General features: G+C 42.8%; 1 protein-coding gene across 1 annotated transcript in view; it reads right to left on the bottom strand.

Moving 5' to 3' along the window:
• Nucleotides 1-383: 383 nt before the first annotated feature.
• Nucleotides 384-18332, bottom strand: part of cdh2 (cadherin 2, type 1, N-cadherin (neuronal)) — a 78875-nt gene continuing 60926 nt past the window's right edge. The window contains exons 9-16 of the mRNA XM_064935780.1: nucleotides 16002-16187; nucleotides 15239-15492; nucleotides 14968-15110; nucleotides 12681-12914; nucleotides 10796-11029; nucleotides 8865-9004; nucleotides 7256-7417; nucleotides 384-1939 (exon numbers count right to left, since the gene is read on the bottom strand). Of these exons, the coding sequence (XP_064791852.1) occupies nucleotides 1733-1939; nucleotides 7256-7417; nucleotides 8865-9004; nucleotides 10796-11029; nucleotides 12681-12914; nucleotides 14968-15110; nucleotides 15239-15492; nucleotides 16002-16187 (1560 nt within the window). The 3' untranslated portion in view covers nucleotides 384-1732. The remainder of the gene's footprint in view (nucleotides 1940-7255; nucleotides 7418-8864; nucleotides 9005-10795; nucleotides 11030-12680; nucleotides 12915-14967; nucleotides 15111-15238; nucleotides 15493-16001; nucleotides 16188-18332) is intronic.

Consider the following 18332-nt stretch of genomic DNA (forward strand, 5'->3'; position numbering starts at 1 on the left):
CTGAAAAAGTGCTGGAACCCCTGGTTTGGGGGTAGGGAAGGGAGTGTCCCTCACTGTGTGTGTGTGTGTGGTTTCACTATCCTTGCGGGGAACAGAAGTCCTCACAAGGATAGTTAAACAAGGCACATTCGGACAAGTGGGGACATTTCGCTGGTCCCCACAAGGAAAAATACTATTTTAGGTTTTGGAGTTAATGCCCATGATGTCAAGCAAAGTTTAGAGGTTTGGGGTTAGGTTTAGGAGTTAGCGGGGAATAGAAATTTGAATGGGAATCAATTGTTTGGACAGAAAAGGATAATAAAACAAACATTGTGTGTGTGTGTGTGCATGTGCATGTTTTTGTAAAGATTTTGAATCCTTCTTGTACAATGAAAAGATAAAAACATGCAAAAAACGTTTAATCTGTAATCCAAAGTATACATATACAGGGTTCCGGATAGTAGCATGTGTTTCAGAGACCACGCTCAAAAAATAACTACAGAAAATAAGATACAATCTGTACATATTTGTGTTTACAGTGAGTAGCCAATCAGAGATGAGAACCAGAAGAACAATAAGGCAGATGAATGGACAGAATCAACATATTCATCATCATCATCATCATCTTGGTTTAGTCAGAGTTGGGATCAATTCCTTTTTAAATTAGTCAATTCAGGATGTAAACTGAAATTTCAATTCCACATTATTCTCAAAGAGAAATATTGTGGAAAATTGGATTTGTAATTTCAATTTACTTCCTGAATTGACTGAAAATGAAATGGAATTTATCCCAACTTTTGATCGACTCCACCAACCAAACCTCAGAGTATCAAAACAATATCTTTGCTACAATATATAGGACTGGTGATTCGTTTTAGTTTGCAACCTGCTGCATAAGTTAGAATGTGAAAAAAAGCTTAAAGCAAAACAAAGAAAAAGACGGAAACTATCTAGTCTTTTATCGTTTACTGTACATGTCTTCACTCAATGCTCTCGATCCAACAATGGGGAGTGTTCATCCTGTGTGTTTCTATGGCATTGATGATAGCATACACACTCAGTGAGGTGTATCCCAAACACACAAACGTTCACACACTACACACACACATGGTGAAGCGTGCGTTCCTCATTTTAAACATCCTCTCTCTTACAGCCTGAAATCAGAGAGTCAGGACCTTGAAAGTCATGATGAACAGAAAACTTAAACAGAATCAAACGAATGTACAAAAAGGCACGTTTTACCCCAGTGCTTCTGTACTGTGAGATTCAAGTGTAACTGAGCGTCTTTAGTATCGCTAACCGCTGAGTGAGAGCCCAGGCTCTCATTCACTGTTAACCGCCAGTCAAAGTACCAACGGTCAGTTTCCTTACAATGTTGTCCTCTGAGCATTGTGTCCCTAAGCATGTGGGCGAACACTCCGTTAGCCTCATTTAGCCTGTATACTAACAGGCTAAGTTAGCAGTCACCACACAAACAAACTCGAACTGTTAGCGACCCTTAGCATGTGGTCTAACACCCCACGCTATCCTCAATTATCCTCCATGCTAGCAGGCTAGGCTAGCAGTTGCCACACCAATGTACTCCATTTAGTTTTTGATCCTCTGTTCCAGTCCACCAAAATAAAAGTCTCTTCACAACCAGCACTCCTTCCATGGCAATGACTTAAAAAAAGCCCCCCTCCCCGTTCACCCCGATCCCAACCACCAATCGCCCCTTCCCAGACCCCTCTCCGGCCCCAGCGACGGGCTAGTCTTAGTCGTCCCCTCCTCCATAGAGGTCTGCCAGCTTGCGGAAGCGCGGGCCCCAGTCACTGAGGTAGTCGTAGTCCTGGTCTCCGCCGGAGGAAGACGAGTGAAGGGAGCTGAGGGAGCCGGCGGTGGAGCCGCTGCCCTCATAGTCAAAAACCAGCAGGCTGTCGTAGGGGGGCGCCGTCGGGTCGTTATCAGCTGCCTTCAGACCCTGGGGAGGGGGAGAGGGGTGAGGATAGATGAGGGTTGAGAGAGAGAGAGAGATAAAATGAGAGGAGGGAGGAGAGATAGGTAAATAGAGAGAGAGTAAAGGAGTGATAGCATGACAGAGGGGGAGACAAATAGGGAAGAAGAAAGAGGTTGAGAGGTAAAGAGAAAGAACAAAGAAGAGACAGAAAGAGAGAAAAAGCAGGAAAAAAGAGGCGGAAGAGAATGAGTGAGATTTAGGTAGTAGGAGAGCAAGGGAAGAGGAGAAGAAGGAGGGATTATGAAGGGAGGAGAGAAGAGAGGAAGGAGAGAAGAGAGGAGTATTTAGGTCAGGCTGGACAGATGCTGCGTAGTCTCTCTGAGGAGATTCAGCAGATTACACGCACGCACCCACACACACGCGCCCTACTACACCACAACTGACAGAATTTATTATAACTTTGTCATTAAGTGTTATTATTGACTGACGTCTTGTCTCAGTGCTAAAACTAATAAAGCAAATCTGATAAGCTGAAGCTCTAGACATGTTTTGGGGATTTCTGCATGCCATACCCCCAACTGTCTCCTTCATTTGATTGATTTGAGGAGTGAGGCAGTGGAAGAAGCATCGGCATGTCATTTCTGCTAGATTAAGCTGCCTAGATCAGCTCGCCATGTATGACAGCTCGCCTCATTATTCAGAGCTGTGTTTAGCAGAAATCTCTATCCTGCCTGCCTAACCTAGTGACATACACACACTCAGCGTAGGAAGAACAACGTCATCAATTGAAAGACAGCTCGACAAGCATGAACCTCGTCTAGCTATAGACATAAACTCACATACAGTTGAAGTCGGAAGTTTACATACACAAATGACAATTCCTGACATTTAATCCTAGTAACAATTGCCTGTTTTAGGTCAGTTAGGATCACCACTTTATTTTAAGAATGTGAAATACGAATAATGTGAAATACACTCAATTAGTATTTGATAGCATTGCCTTTAAATTGTTTAACTTGGGTCAAACGTTTCGGGTAGACTTCCACAAGCTTTTCACAATAAGTTGGGTGAATTTTGGCCAATTCCTCCTGACAGAGCTGGTGTAACTGAGTGAGGTTTGTAGGCCTCCTTGCTCGCACACACTTTTTCCAGTTCTGCCCACACATTTTCTATGTGATTGAGGTCAGCGCTCTGTGATGGCCACTCCAATACCTTGACTTTGTTGTCCTTAAACCATTTGCCACAACTATGGAAGTATGCTTGGGGTCATTGTCCATTTGGAAGACCCATTTGTGACCAAGCTTTAACTTCCTGACTGATGTCTTGAGATGTTGCTTCAATATGTCCACATACTTTTCCTCCCTCATGATGCCATCTATTTTGTGAAGTGCACCAGTCCCTCCTGCAGCAAAGCACCCCCACAACATGATGCTGCTACCCACGTGCATCACGGTTGGGATGGTGTTCTTCAGCTTGCAAGCCTCCCCCTTTTTCCTCCAAACATAACGATGGTCATTATGGCCAAACAGGTCTATTTTTGTTTCATCAGACGAGAGGACATTTCTCCAAAAAGTACGATCTTTTCCCCCATGTGCAGTTGCAAACTATAGTCTGGCTTTTTTTATGGCGGTTTTGGAGCAGTGGGTTCTTCCTTGCTGAGCGGCCATTCAGGTTATGTTGATATAGGACTCGTTTTACTTTGGATATAGAAAATGTGTACCGGTTCCTCCAGCATCTTCACAAGGTCCTTTGCTGTTGTTCTGGGATTGATTTGCACTTTTCACACCAAAGTACGTTAATCTCTAGGCGACAGAATGCGTCTCCTTCCTGAGCGGTATGACGGCTGTGTGGTCCCATGGTGTTTATACTTGCATACTATTGTACAGATGAACGTGGTACTTTCAGGCGTTTGGAAATTGCTCCCAAGGATGAACCAGACTTGTGGAGGTCTACAATTTTGTTTCTTGGCTGCTTTCTTTTGATTTTCCCATGATGTCAAGCAAAGAGGCACTGAGTTGTTTGAAGGTAGGCCTTGAAATACATCCACAGGGACACCTCCAATTTACTCAAATGATGTCAATTAGCCGATCAGAAGCTTCTAAAGCCATGACATCATTTTCTGGAATTTTAAAGGCACAGTCAACTTAGTGTATGTAAACTTATGACCCACTGGAATTGTGATACAGTGAAATAGAAGTGAATTATAATCTGTCTGTAAACAATTGTTGGAAAAATTACTTGTGTCATGCACAAAGTAGATGTCCTAACCGACTTGCCAAAATTATAGTTTGTTAAAAATAAATTTATGGAGTGGTTGAAAAATGTGTTTTAATGACTCCAACCTAAGTGCATGTAAACTTACGACTTCAACTGTAAGTATTCAGACCATTTACTCAGTACTTTGTTGAAACACCTTTGGCAGCGATTACAGTCTTCTTGGGTATGACGCTGCAAGCTTGACACACCTGTATTTGGGGAGTTTCTCCCATTTGTTCTCTGCAGATCCTCTGAAGCTCTGCCAGGTTGGATGGGGAGCGATGCTGCACAGCTATGTTAAGTTCTTTCCAGAGATGTTGGATCAGGTTCAAGTCTGGGCTCTGGCATGGCCCCTCAAGGACACTCAGAGACTTTTCCCAAAGCCACTCTTGTTGTGTCTTGGCTGTGTGCTTAGGGTCGTTGTCCAGTTGGAAGGTAAACCTTTGCCCCAGTCTGAGGTACTGAGAGCTCTGGAGCAGGATTTTATCAAGGATCTCTCTGTACTTTGCTCCGTTCATCTTTCCCTCAATCCTGACTAATCTCCCAGTCCCTGCCTCTGAAAAACATCCCCACAGCATGATAGTGCCACCACCATGCTTCACTGTAGGGATGGTTTTGGGCAGGTGATGAGCAGTGCCTGGTTTCTTCCAGATGTGACGCTTGGCATTCCAGCCAAAGAGTTCAATCTTGGTTTAATCAGACCAGGGAATCTTGTTTCACATGGTCTGAGAGTTCTTTCGGGGCCTTTTGGCAAACTCCAATTGGGCTGTCACGTGCCTTTTACTGAAGAGTGGCTTCCGTCTGGCCACTCTATCATACAGGCCTGATTGGTGGAGTGGTGCAGAGATGGTTGTCCTTCTGGAAGGTTCTCCCATCTCCAGAAGAACTCTGGAGCTCTGTCACAGTGACCATCGGGTTCTTGGTCACCTCCCTGACCTAGGCGCTTCTCCCCTGATTGCTCAGTTTGGCCGGGCGGCCAGCTCTAAGAAGAGTTTTGGTGGTTCAAAACTTCTTCCATTTACGAATGATGGAGGCCACTGTGTTCTTGGGGATCTTCAATGCCACAGAAATGTTTTTGTACCCTTTCCCAGATCTGTGCCTTAACACAATCATGTCTCGGAGATCTATGGACAATTCCTTCGACCTCATGGCTTGGTTTTTGCTCTGACTTGCACTTTCAACTGAGGGATCTTATGTAGACAGGTGTGTGCCTTTCCAAATCATGTCCAATCAATTACATTTACCACAAGTGGACTACAATCAAGTTGCAGAAACATCTCAAGGATGGTCAAACGAAACAGGATGCACCTGAGCTCAATTTCGATTCTCATAGAAAAGAGTCTGAATATAATTTAATCAATTTCAGAATAAGGCTGTATCGTAATAAAATGTGGAAAAAGTCAAGGGGTCTGAATACTTTCCGAATGCACTGTATTACTCGCTAATGTTTGGTTCCTGGACAATAAAGTAGACAAGCTTAGGGCGAACATCTCCGTCCAGAGATAATCAGGAATTGTAACATATTCTGTTACAAGGATTCATACCTCTCTCCGGATATACTGTCCCTGTCCATACAGCCAGCTGGGTTCTCAGTACATCGCACAGACAGGAATTTCAAGAAAGTTGGAGGTTTCATGATTAACTACTCATGGTGCGATCGCGGTAACGTACAGGAATTCAAGTCCGGCATACACATATTTAGCAGATGTTATTGCGGGTGTAGCTAAATGCTTGTGTTCCTATCTCTAGGATACTAGTCAGGATCGAGGGAAAGCTGAACAGAGCAAAGTACAGAAACATCCTTGATGAAAACCTGCTCCAGTGCGCTCAGGACCTCAGACTTCAGCACACAGCCAAAACAATTCAGGAGTGGCTTCGGGAAAAGTCTCTGAATGTCCTTGAGTGGCCCACCCATATCCCGGACTTGAACCAGATCAAACATCTCTTAAAATAGCTGTGCAGCAACACTCCCCATCCTACCTGACAGAACTTGAGAGGATCTGCGGGGAAGAGTGGGAGAAACTCCTCAAATAAAGGTGTGCCAAGCTTGTAGCATCATACCCAAGAAGACTCGAGGCTGTAATCGCTGCCAAAGGTACTTCAACAAAGTACTGATTAAAGGGTCAGAATAGTTATGTAAATGTTATATTTCAGTTTGTTTTGCTAAAATGTTTTTGCTTCGTCAATATGGGGTATTGTGTGTAGATTGATGAGGAGAAAAACACCAATTTAATCAATTTTAGAATAAGGCTGTAACGTAACAAAATGCGGGAAAGGTAACGGGGTCTGAATACTTACACTACAGCCATACCCCAGCAGACATGCCATTATGAGTTTCTTCACTGTACCCAGACTAAAAACAGATTTAATGCATCGCATTTAGGTAGAGCCATGTCATTATGGGATGCTCTGCCACAAGAGGTTACTCAGGCAAAAAGCAGTGTTTAGCTTTGAAAAACAGATTAAAAAAAACATTGTATCACAGCACCTCTCATCTTTTTAAATATCTACTTCAACTGTACTGTATATAAGAATAAGAATATGTATATACAATATGATAGTGTCTAAATAGTCTTTTTTATATGTCTCTTGGTGGCTTTCCAATATATAACTTTTTATTTTATTTTGAATTTAATGTAATAGCTCATGTTCTTGTGTATAGCTGTTTTGTACTTTGTCATGTATGTGTATGTTTCATGTGGACCGCAGGAAGAGAAGCTAAACAAAACCTTAAATTAGCCAGCAGGCCTGCCCATGTCTGTACCACGCTAATCTGCACTGTTAGAAAAGCTAATTAAAAATTCCCCTTCAAGAAAGGGATGCTCCCTCTCTTTCTGTGTCACATACACACAAGCATAAACACAATCTCATACACATAGCTTCACACACACAATTTCACACAATGACACACATGCAAGCAAGCACAATAATGATCACACACACACACACACACACACACACACACACACACACACACACACACACACACACACACACACACACACACACACACACACACACACACACACACACACACACACACACACACACACTCCCCCAACAGAAAAAACACTCTGTAACTACCTCATGGATGAAGTCTCCTATATCTCCTGGGTGTGGTGCAGCAGAGCGGAGGGGGTACAGGTGGTCCTGGTGGAGGGGTCTCTCGTCCATACGCCTGATTCCCACCTTTACCATCTCTGGCTCCAACGCATCGGGCTGCTGCAGCTGGCTCAGGTCATAGTCCTGGAGAGGGGGGGATAGAGAGATGTGGGGAAAATAGAGAGAGAGGCAGGGAGGAGAGAGGGGTGTGGAGGGAGAAAGGGATAGAGGGGAAGAGTAGTTCAAGGTGGGTACTACACATGTGGAGATCATCCGTTCCCCTACCATGTGTCTCACAAAAAAATGGCGGTTTTAACCAGAGAGAGAGCGAGAGAGAAAGAGAGATAGAAGATTAAGAGATATGTCCTCTGATCCTTTCTACTTTTGAATGGAGTGTCTGATTCATTGATGAATCATCTGGAAACACATGATGAAACATCAATCTCCAGGGGAAATGGACTAAATTACCCTTTTCAGGGACAATAAAACCTGGTCATGTAACCACCTTGGACATTGTTCACTGCAATAGCTAACCACTGAAACGATTTCAGGGGAGAGCTGTGAATGCCACAATAACATGAAGAACAGAGAGAACAGGAAAGGAGGAGAGGAAATGGCGGGATAAATACAGATGGGTTTGTCCGTGGCCTTGGTTATATTGTTATTTTCCAGATCAGTGCCCAATGCACTAAAAAGTAGTGCATTGTATATGGAATAGGGTGCCATTTGGGATGTAGCCACAGCCATCTCTACAGCCAGCCAAGGAGCCATTGTAACTGGAGAAAAATAGCTGGGCTTTGTCACTGCTTGCCATGCTCAATCTTTGATACCAGGATGGTAGGTTAGGTTCACAAAAATCTGATGAAATTATATTACCACTTCAAAACGTAACATGTGCAGTGAGGGTGTGTGTTTTTATTTGAGAGGCTGTTCTGTAACTGTTTGCATGGCTGTCTTTGTGTCAGAGAGGCCAAATGTCACCCTAATACGTTTATAGTGCACTACTTTGAACAGAACCCATAGGGATGCAACCTCCGCAACTGGCCTCAGTGTAGCACCAGTGAGCCAGACCGCGTGACTGCTCCTGTAGCTGTCCCCGGCCTAGCCATGCCCCATAACCCCTCCCTACTAGGAGTTCCAGACAGACATTACTAATCCATCCCACAGCAGGGGGGGTGGGGGGGTGATCAGGGGGAACTAGCCAATCCACTCTCCAACAGTTCATTTCCCAGCACTGCCGATTCCCCGATGCAACAGCGGGAGGGAGGGGAATACCATCCACCGGAGTGAAAGATGGCCTCTCGCCCTAACCCCTACCTCCCATGCCATCACCATGGCGATAAATGTTCATCACCCCCTCTCAGAGCTTAATTAATATCCAATGACTGGTTGGTTTGGTCCTACAACTGCCAATGTTACAGTCCCTCAGTGTGTGTGTGTATCTGTGTGTCTACGCTACCATTATGCTAATGCTAGCAGCGTGATTAGCGTGCGTGCGGTCATACGTGTGTGTGTACCTGGTATTCCTGTGTATGTGTGTGTGTCCGTTCATCAGTGTGTGCGTCCATCTGTGTTTGTTTGCTTACTCTACCTGGTCCTCCTCTCCTCCTCCCTCTTCGTCGTACTTCAGTATGTTGTCTCTGACATCGTCCTCCGGGTCGATCAGCAGCTGCTTAGCCTGACGTTCCTTATCCCTCCTCTTCATCCACATCACAAAGAACAACACCATCACTACATACACACAGAGAGAGAGAGAGAGAGAGTGCGAGAAAAATTTTGATTATTTTAGGAGCCTTTGTATGACCAGTCCAGCCTGTGGATGGGGAGGGAGTTGGTGGATGGGATGGATGGAGGGGGGTGGATCATTAGAACTTCACCACCATTTAATTTGATCCGTTTAAATGTGATATGAGCACTAGTGCACATTGCATCAAAGGCCACATTTACACTACATTTGCTTAACAGAGAGAGAAAGAGAGAGAGAGGAAGGGAGCTAAACAGGTAAGGAGGGAGAGAGAGAGAGAGAGAGAGGGGGGGGGGCAATAGAGAGAGAGGGAGCGAGAGAGAGAGGGGGCGAGAGAGAGAGGGAGCGAGAAAGAGAGAGAGAGATCTAACCAAATCATGAGAAAAGAAAAAGATAATTACTTGACACATTGGAAATAATAAACCAAAAAACTGAGCAAATTAGAATGTTATTTGGCCCTAAACAGAGAGTACACAGTGGCAGAATACCTGACCACTGTGACTGACCAAAACCTAAAGAATGATTTGACTATGTACAGACTCAGTAAGCATAGCCTTGCTATTGAAAAAGGCCCCGTAGGCAGACCTGGCTCTCAAGAGAAGACAGGCTATGTGCACACTGCCCACAAATTGAGGTGGAAACTGAGCTGCACTTCCTAACCTCCTGCCAAATGTAGTGCACATTGCATCAAAGGCAACATTTACACTATATTTGCTTAACAGAGAGAGAGAGAGAGAGAGAGAGAGAGAGAGAGAGAGAGAGAGAGAGAGAGAGAGAGAGAGAGATGAAGGGGGGGAGAAGAACGAGGGGGAAGAAGAATGAGGGGGAAGGAGGTAGGGGCAGGGTAGAAGACAATAGAAAGAAGGTAAGAATGAATACCTATAAACAGACGATATGCAGCTTTAGTTTTAATTCAACCATATTTCTCTGCCATGTAAAGAGAATCAGGAGAGGAGTTTTAAAGCTTGACGGGAGCTTGATCAGTTTGCCTGGTTTGATCCACATAATCTGGGCGGATTTTCAGAGATTGACTGAGAGGAGCGGGTGGGGAGGCTGGTGGTAGGTGGGCGAGGCTGGGGGAGACTGGTGGAGCCTGGTGGAGGGCTGTCAAGAGGGTTCTATGCAGTGGGGGAGGGGTACTTATCTCCTAAAGGGGGAGCTTAAGTTTGGGGGAGGCAGATTTAAGGATAGCTTTTAATGTAGCTACTGTAATCTACTGTAGCTGCTGTCTGGGAGGAGCAGCGAGGATGCCAAACGTTTACAGTACCAGTCAAAAGTTTGGACACAGCAACTCATTCCAGGGTTTTTCTTTATTTTTTACTATTTTCTACATTGTAAACAATAGTGAAAACATCAAAACTATGAAAAACACATATGTAATCATGTAGAAACCAAAAAAGTGTTAAACAAATTAAAATATATGTAATATTTGAGATTCTTCAAAGTAGCAACCCTTTGCCTTGATGACAGCTTGGCACACTCTTGGCATTCTCTCAACTAACTCACCTGGAATACTTTTCCAACAGTCTTGAAAGAGTTCCCACATATGCTGAAAATATATTTTGATTTGTTTATATTTTGACTTTTTTGGTTACTACATGATATGTGTGTTGTTTCATAGTTTTGATGTCTTCACTATTATTCTAAAATGTAGAAAATAGTACAAATAAAGAAAAGCCCTGGAATGAGTAGGTGTGTCCAAACTTTGACTGGTACTGTACATAGATGATGTTCTGTAGCTATAAGATGTGTGTGTGCCTGCATACAAACTGACTGACCTAGCATTATGATGATACAGATGAGGATGGCAATGATGGCTCCAGTGCCCAGGCCTGCTGCGATGATGCGTTCCATGTCCACACAATCTCCATGGTGATCACACTGACACACCTTGACCCTCAGGTAGGATGTATTGGACATGGGCAGGTTGCCTGAGTCTGTGATGATGATTGGAACCTCGTAGATACCACTCTCCAGAAAACCTATCCGCAGCCTCATCTGAGCATATTCACCTGGGATTGAGAGAGAGAGAGTTAGGCAGGGAGTGGGAGTAAGAGAGAGAGAGAGTTAGGGAGGGAGGGGGAGTAAGAGAGAGAGAGAGTTATGGAGGGAGGGAAGGAGGGAGGGGAGTAAGAGAGAGAGGGAGGGATGGGGAGAAAGAGAAGTCTAGAAATAAAGAGACAGGATAGACAGGGAATGAGAGAGAGAGAAAAATAGAGACAAAGAGAGAAGTCAAGTTACCACAAGAAGTCAGGTTACCTCTAGAAGCCAGGTAACCACTAGAAGTCAGGTTACCACTAGAAGTCTAGAAGTCAGGTTACCACAAGAAGTCTAGAAGTCAGGTTACCACTAGAAGTCTAGAAGTCAGGTTACCACTAGAAGTCTAGAAGTCAGGTTACCACTAGAAGTCTAGAAGTCAGGTTACCACTAGAAGTCTAGAAGTCAGGTTACCACTAGAAGTCTAGAAGCTAGGTTACCACAAGAAGTCTAGAAGTCAGGTTACCACAAGAAGTCTAGAAGTCAGGTTACCACAAGAAGTCTAGAAGTCAGGTTACCACTAGAAGTCAGGTTACCACAAGAAGTCTAGAAGTCAGGTTACCACAAGAAGTCTAGAAGTCAGGTTACCACAAGAAGTCTAGAAGTCAGGTTACCACAAGAAGTCAGGTTACCACAAGAAGTCTAGAAGTCAGGTTACCCCTAGAAGTCAGGTTACCACTAGAAGTCAGGTTACCCCTAGAAGTCAGGTTTACCCCTAGAAGTAAGTCAGGTTACCACTATTTATTTATTTTTTATTTTAACTTTATTTTACTAATAAGAACAAATGACAGGAACAGTTTAACTGTGTTCACCTTTGTACCTTGTCAGCTTGGGGATTCGAACATGCAACCTTTCGATTACTAGTCCAACGCTCTAACCACTAGGCTACCCTAGTCAGGTAACCAAAAGAAGTCTAGAAGTCAGGTTACCACCAGATTTCAGGTTACCACTAGAAGTCTAGAAGTCAGGTTACCACCAGAAGTTAGGTTGGCTGGATGTCCTTTGGGTGGTGGACCATTCTTGATACACATGGGAAACTGTTGAGCGAGAAAAACCCAGCATCGTTCCAGTTCTTGACACGCTCAAACCGGTTCGCCTGGCGCAACTACGATACCCTGTTCAAAGGCATTAAATCTTTTGTCTTGCCCATTCACCCTCTGAATGGCATATATTCACAAGACATGTTTCAATTGTCTCAAGGCTTAGAAATACTTATTTAACCTGTCTCCTCCCCTTCATCTACATTGATTGAAGTGGATTTAAGAAGTGACATCAATAAGGGATCATAGTTTTCAACTGGATTCACCTGGTCAGTCTTTGCCATGGAAAGAGCAGGTGTTCCTAACGTTTTGTACACTCAGCTTAAGTGTTAACTTTGGCAATGTAAGTGTTTTACTTTCCATGTCAATTAAGACTTTACATGTCAGTATATTGAATTGAATTGAGAGAGAGTAATATAGGGAAGGTGAGAGAAAGAAAGAGACAGAGCGAGACGGGGAACAATTTTGAACAAGTTATTTTGTCATGGCAATAAAGCATGTTTTAATTTCATTGAGGGCAATAGAGAAATGTAGTGTCAGGGAGTGGAAGAAAGACAGGAAAGATAAAACACAGACACACACTAACCATTGAGGCGTGTGAGGGTCCAGTTTCGTCGTGCGTCTGCCGGCCGGTTGGCCAGTTCAAAGGCAAAGGGGCCGGCGTTAGGGGTCAGATCTGGGTCGCTGGCGGTGATGTTGATGGCATTGGGCTCAGGCTTCTCACACATCTCCACTTCCGGGGGGAAGACATGAGGAGCATTGTCGTTTATGTCTAAAAGGTACATCTGTAATGTACCTGTACCACTGGCAGGGGGGATGCCTGATAGAGAGGATAGAGGGATGGAGGAGAGAGAAGGAGAGACCAGTGAGATAAGCAAAGAGGAGAAAAAGGCCCCTTCGATAGGAAGCAATATTACAAAAAATGACAAAAAGGCAATCTGTTTAGTGCATCATAGATACTGTACTGAACTATTTATATGTTGAGAGGAGATACCAGGGGTTGGAACCGGTTCAGAGAACAGAACTGAATATCGGAAAAAAACGTAATTTTTCAAGGAATAGACACCGACCCCGGAATGAAAGTGATCCACACTGTTCCGGAACAGAACTGTTATTTTAAATGCATGGGAACTGGCTAATAATGTTATTTTACGTTCCAGCCATCTAGTACAACAACAAAACCAACTAAGCGCCTAGGCAAAACCCTCACTCAAAAACGTATTCCAGTGTCTGCCTGCAAGCAAAGAATCTTTGCCTGTGCATGTTTAGGCTACCTTCCCCTCCCCCCTCTGAAGCATAGCCTACTGACTGTACTAACGTTACATTCATGCTTGATTCAGGAGATAGTGAGGCTGATTTTTTATTAGCTATAGAATAATGGATTCACTTTTTCAATGCTAGTTAAGGATACAACAGGCCTAGTTATCATGTTTCACATTGGATTTATTAACTACAAAAAGGTAAGATGTGTTTTTAAATCTGATACCACTCTGCACACTCAAGCTTGTTAGCTATCTCAAGCTATGTCAAAGGACATTCAAAGTTTCTCCATAGAAGCCACTCCTCCTCAGTATAATTCTGTAGACCTAATTCATATAATGTCATAACAAGATGTCCAGCGTTTCAAGTCTCCTCCTCAACCCTCTCTCGCTCTCTCTCCACCTGCACATTTTCAGTCATATCTTGCGCCATGGGCTACACTTGTCTGTCCATCACGCATGTAAACAACTAGCTTGTCTGCTCTAACAGCACTGATTGGTGAAGTCATTTAATGAGCTAAATGTAAAAACATTTCATTTCACAGGTTAAAAAAGGAAAAGAAAGGAACAATATAAACAGTATGTTTTTTTGGTTCGAACTGGTTCAGAACTTTATTTTGCTGGTCTAAACAGTGGAACGAAAAACAAACAAAAAATAGTGGGTCTGTTCAGAACGAAACGATTAGAAAATTTTGGCTTCAACCACTGACAGAAACACAGCGTAATAAGAATCTCAAAGGCACATTACAGCATTCAAAACAAACAGGAATCATGCTGTCATACATAATATTACCCCACACCCAAAACCATTGTTCAACAACCAAACTTCTCAAAACAACACCCCATCAACAGCTACATCTGACCTCTTCTAAATAAGAGATGCAATGAGAGAAACATTTGATTCAACACACTAGGACAGTGAGTATAGGAATGAGGAAGAGAGAGATCAGTATGTTAGGGAGGCTGTCTGAGGCACACATCTGCGTGTGTGTGTGTGTGTGTGTGCGTGCGTGCGTACATGTGTGTGAGCAGGAGGGTGTGCGTGTGTATTTGGCAAAAGCACAATGAAGAGCTTAGTCAGAATAAAGCTAAAACACAGCAGGGGCTCTGTGGTGTGTGCATGTGTGTGTGTGTGCATGTGACCGGGAGAGAGTGTTTTTGGAGAATGTGTATTAGAGCACTAGTTTGTATGCTCATCCGTATACATATAATTTTCAGAAGTAGTCCTGCCATTGTCATATGAGATTGTCTTAGAAGTTTGGGGGGGATTTTGGCAACAACATATTTTTATTATTGTGCCAAGAAAGTGATTCAGACTGAATGGATTGTAATTGAATTTAATGAATGTGAATAGTAAGATTGAGTCCCATCCCGCATCCTCCCAGATTAAACACAACTATAAACACAGGAAGCTCTAAAAACAGTATAGGCGTACACACACACACACGCACGCACGCACACACGCACACACACACACACACACACACACACACACACACACACACACACACACACACACACACACACACACACACACACACACACACACACACACACACACACACACAGACACACACACACACGCACACACACACACACACACACACAACTCACCATTGTCAGAGGCCATGAAGGTGATGTTGTAGAGGTTATTCTTCACATAGGGAGACTCTCTGTCCAGTACAGCGATGGTGGAGATCCGCCCATTTACAGGGTCTATCTCCAACCAATTAGCAGGGTCAAACAGCTTTGAATACCTGGAAATCAACCAAAAGGACGAGAGAACACAATTACAATAGGAAGTAACATGACACTCTAATGCCTTTGAAACGTACACATTCAACACATATAAAACATATACTCCCCCACCCTCTCCTCTCCGTACCGTATGTTCTGAAGCATGTATCTGTCAGGGTCCTGTGCTGTGAAGGTGGTGAGTAGCGAGCCGGCTGGTAGCCCCTCCTCCAGTTTGATGGCTTTAGGGTTGGGGGAGAACTCTGGGCTCTCGTTGACATCTGCAATGCGTACAGACACGGTAGCGGTGGACTGACGGGGCAGGTGGATACCACGGGCCAGGGCAACCTCATTCTCAGCCAGCACCGTCAACACAAAGGAACGACTGACCTCATAGTCTATGGGCTGGAGATGGAGAGACACGTAAACACGCAAATACTCACCAGTTTGCCACGCTCATATATACAGACATACAGTTTGTTGGCCAGATAGACATACGTTAGCCAGTGGAGGCTGCTGATGGGAGGACGGCTCATAATAATGGCTGGAACGGAGCAAAATAAATGGCATCAAACACATTTTTTTGTAATAAAAATAAATAAATAATTAACCTTTATTTAACATTGAAACCATGTGTATGATGTATTTGATACCATTCCACTCATTCCACTCCAGCCATTACCACGAGCCCTTCCTCCCCAATTAAGGTTCCATCAACCTCCTGTGATTAGCCGTTATAATGTGTGTGTTTATCTGGGTGTTGTTTGTTTGCATGTGCAGCATCTGTGTCTGTGTGTACATAAATATACAGAGAGGTACATGCTGTGTGCATAGCCCGTGCACAACATATGTGATGTGTGTATCTGTGTGCTCTATGTACAGTCTGTACTGTATGTATATGTGCTGTGTCCTACCTTGACCACAGTGACCAGTCCCTCGTTGGTGGTGGGGTCAGTGGGGATGGAGAAGCGTCCAGTGGGGTCTCCAGCGGTGATCCTGTACACAGTCCTCCAGGCTGCAGTATGGGGCTGGTCCTTGTCTGTCACTGTCAGGTTCGCTACGATCACATTCACACGGTTCTCATGCACATCTCCATAAAACTACAGAGGGAGGGGCAGGGAGAGAGTGATGAGGGAGTGAGAGATAAAAAATGATCAGTCTTTACATGGCTAAAAGAAAAGGAATATAACATATACAGTATGTTTACAGGAAACTCACTCTACATCCTTAGATGAAGTTGCGTGGAAAAAGGAATGGGGTGGTGAAATCATTTTCTGTCATGGAAAAAGGAACTCCAAGGGTGTGATGATATTAATTAACAAATATTTCGATATGAATGTACAAATAATCAGGAATGATTGGCAAGGAAGGTGGATCCTTTTAAATATGAAAGTGGACGAAAAATAGATTTGGCTCATTAATCTATATGGTCCAAGTCAGGATGATCCACACTTCTTCGAAAACATTTATACCAATTTATTGAACTTACAGGCAACAAATGATCTAATCATTATGGTAGGAGACTATAACACAGCGTTAAGTACCTCAATGGACCATAAAGGTAATCACTCTACAAACTATCATCACCGTGCCCATAAGAAAATTGATTTACATGGCGGAGACTTAATCAAGCTAGTCGTCTTGCCTACTTAGTCTCTTTCTCTCTGGCATCAAAGGTTCAAAAAGTTTTAATTGGAGACAGAATGTGATCGGATCATCATCTAATTGGCATTCACATAACTCATAGATTTTCCACGTGGACGGGGAAATTGGAAATTTAATCAAAGTTCACTGGAGGACAACTTATTTTTAAGATAAAACAATTTATAACTGAATTTGTCCAGCATAATATAGGTTCAACAAATTGCCTTATTGTTTGGAATACCTTTCAGGGGTCATTCAATTCAATATTCATCAATAATAAAAAAAAGCCGTTTCTGGCTAAAGAAACAAAACTAACAAGGGAAATCCATGAACTAATAGTACAGGTAGATAGCAATAAAAACAATACTAAAATATAAAGACCCAGTCTATCTAAAAAACTGGAGGCCCCTTACACTTCAATGTTGTGGTGCAAAAATACTAGCAAAATGCATAGCACTCAGAATTAAAAGGTTTTTTACCAGGTATTGTTCATCCTGATCAGACAGGTTTTTTACATGGATGATACATTGGAGATGACAACTACTAGAAATAATAGAACATCATGAAACATATAAGAAGCCAGGAATGGTATTTATAGCAGATTTTGAAAAGGCATTTGATAAAGTAAGACTGGATTTTATTTATAAATGCCTGGATTTTTTCAATTTTGGTAATTCTCTTATAAAATGGGTCAAAATAATGTATAGCAACCTCATGTTTAAATTAGTAAATAACGGCTACTTCTCAGAGAGTTTTGAATTGTCAAGAGGAGTTAAACAAGGGTGTCCGCTGTCACCATATCTATTCGTTATGGCCATCGATATGCTAGCTATTAAAATCAGATCCAGTGACAACATTAGAGGATTAGAAATCCAAGGCTTAAAAACAAAGGTGTCCAAGTATGCCGGTGAGTCAAGTTTTATGTTAAGTCCGCAAGCTAGATCCCTGTAATGTCTCATTAAAGATCTAGATAACTTTTCTTTACTCTCTGGACTTGAACCTATTTATGATAAGTGTACATTATTATGTATTGGATCCTTAAAAAATACAACTTTTACATTACCCTGCAGCTTACCTATCGGTATTCATATCACAAAAGATATAAATAAGCTCTCCACAATGCATTTCAATAGAAAACTTGTAAAAAATAGACAAGATCCTGCAACCATGGAGAGGTAAATACCTGTCTATTTATGGAAAAATTGCCCTGATTAACTCCTTAGTCATATCTCAGTTTACTCACTTACTTATGGCGCTGCCTACTCCTGATGATTCGTTTTTCAAATCATATTAGCAAAATATATTTTGCTTTATCTGGGACGCTAAACCAGACAAGATAAAACGAGCCTATCTATATAATGAATATGAATTGGGTGGGTTGAGATTATTAAATATAAAAGCACTAAACCTCTCTCTAAAAGCTTCACTCCTTCAAACGTTTTATTTGAACCCTTAATGGTTCTCAAGTAGATTAATAAGAAAACCTCATCCATTGTTTAAAAATGGCCTTTTTGCCTTTGTGCAGATTGCCATGTCTCATTTTCAATTAATTAATTTTTTTTCTCTCCAAAGTATCTGTCTTTTTCAAACAAGCATTGCAG

The sequence above is a fragment of the Oncorhynchus masou genome, chromosome 24 (assembly GCF_036934945.1).
Source record: "Oncorhynchus masou masou isolate Uvic2021 chromosome 24, UVic_Omas_1.1, whole genome shotgun sequence".
NCBI lineage: Eukaryota > Metazoa > Chordata > Actinopteri > Salmoniformes > Salmonidae > Oncorhynchus > Oncorhynchus masou.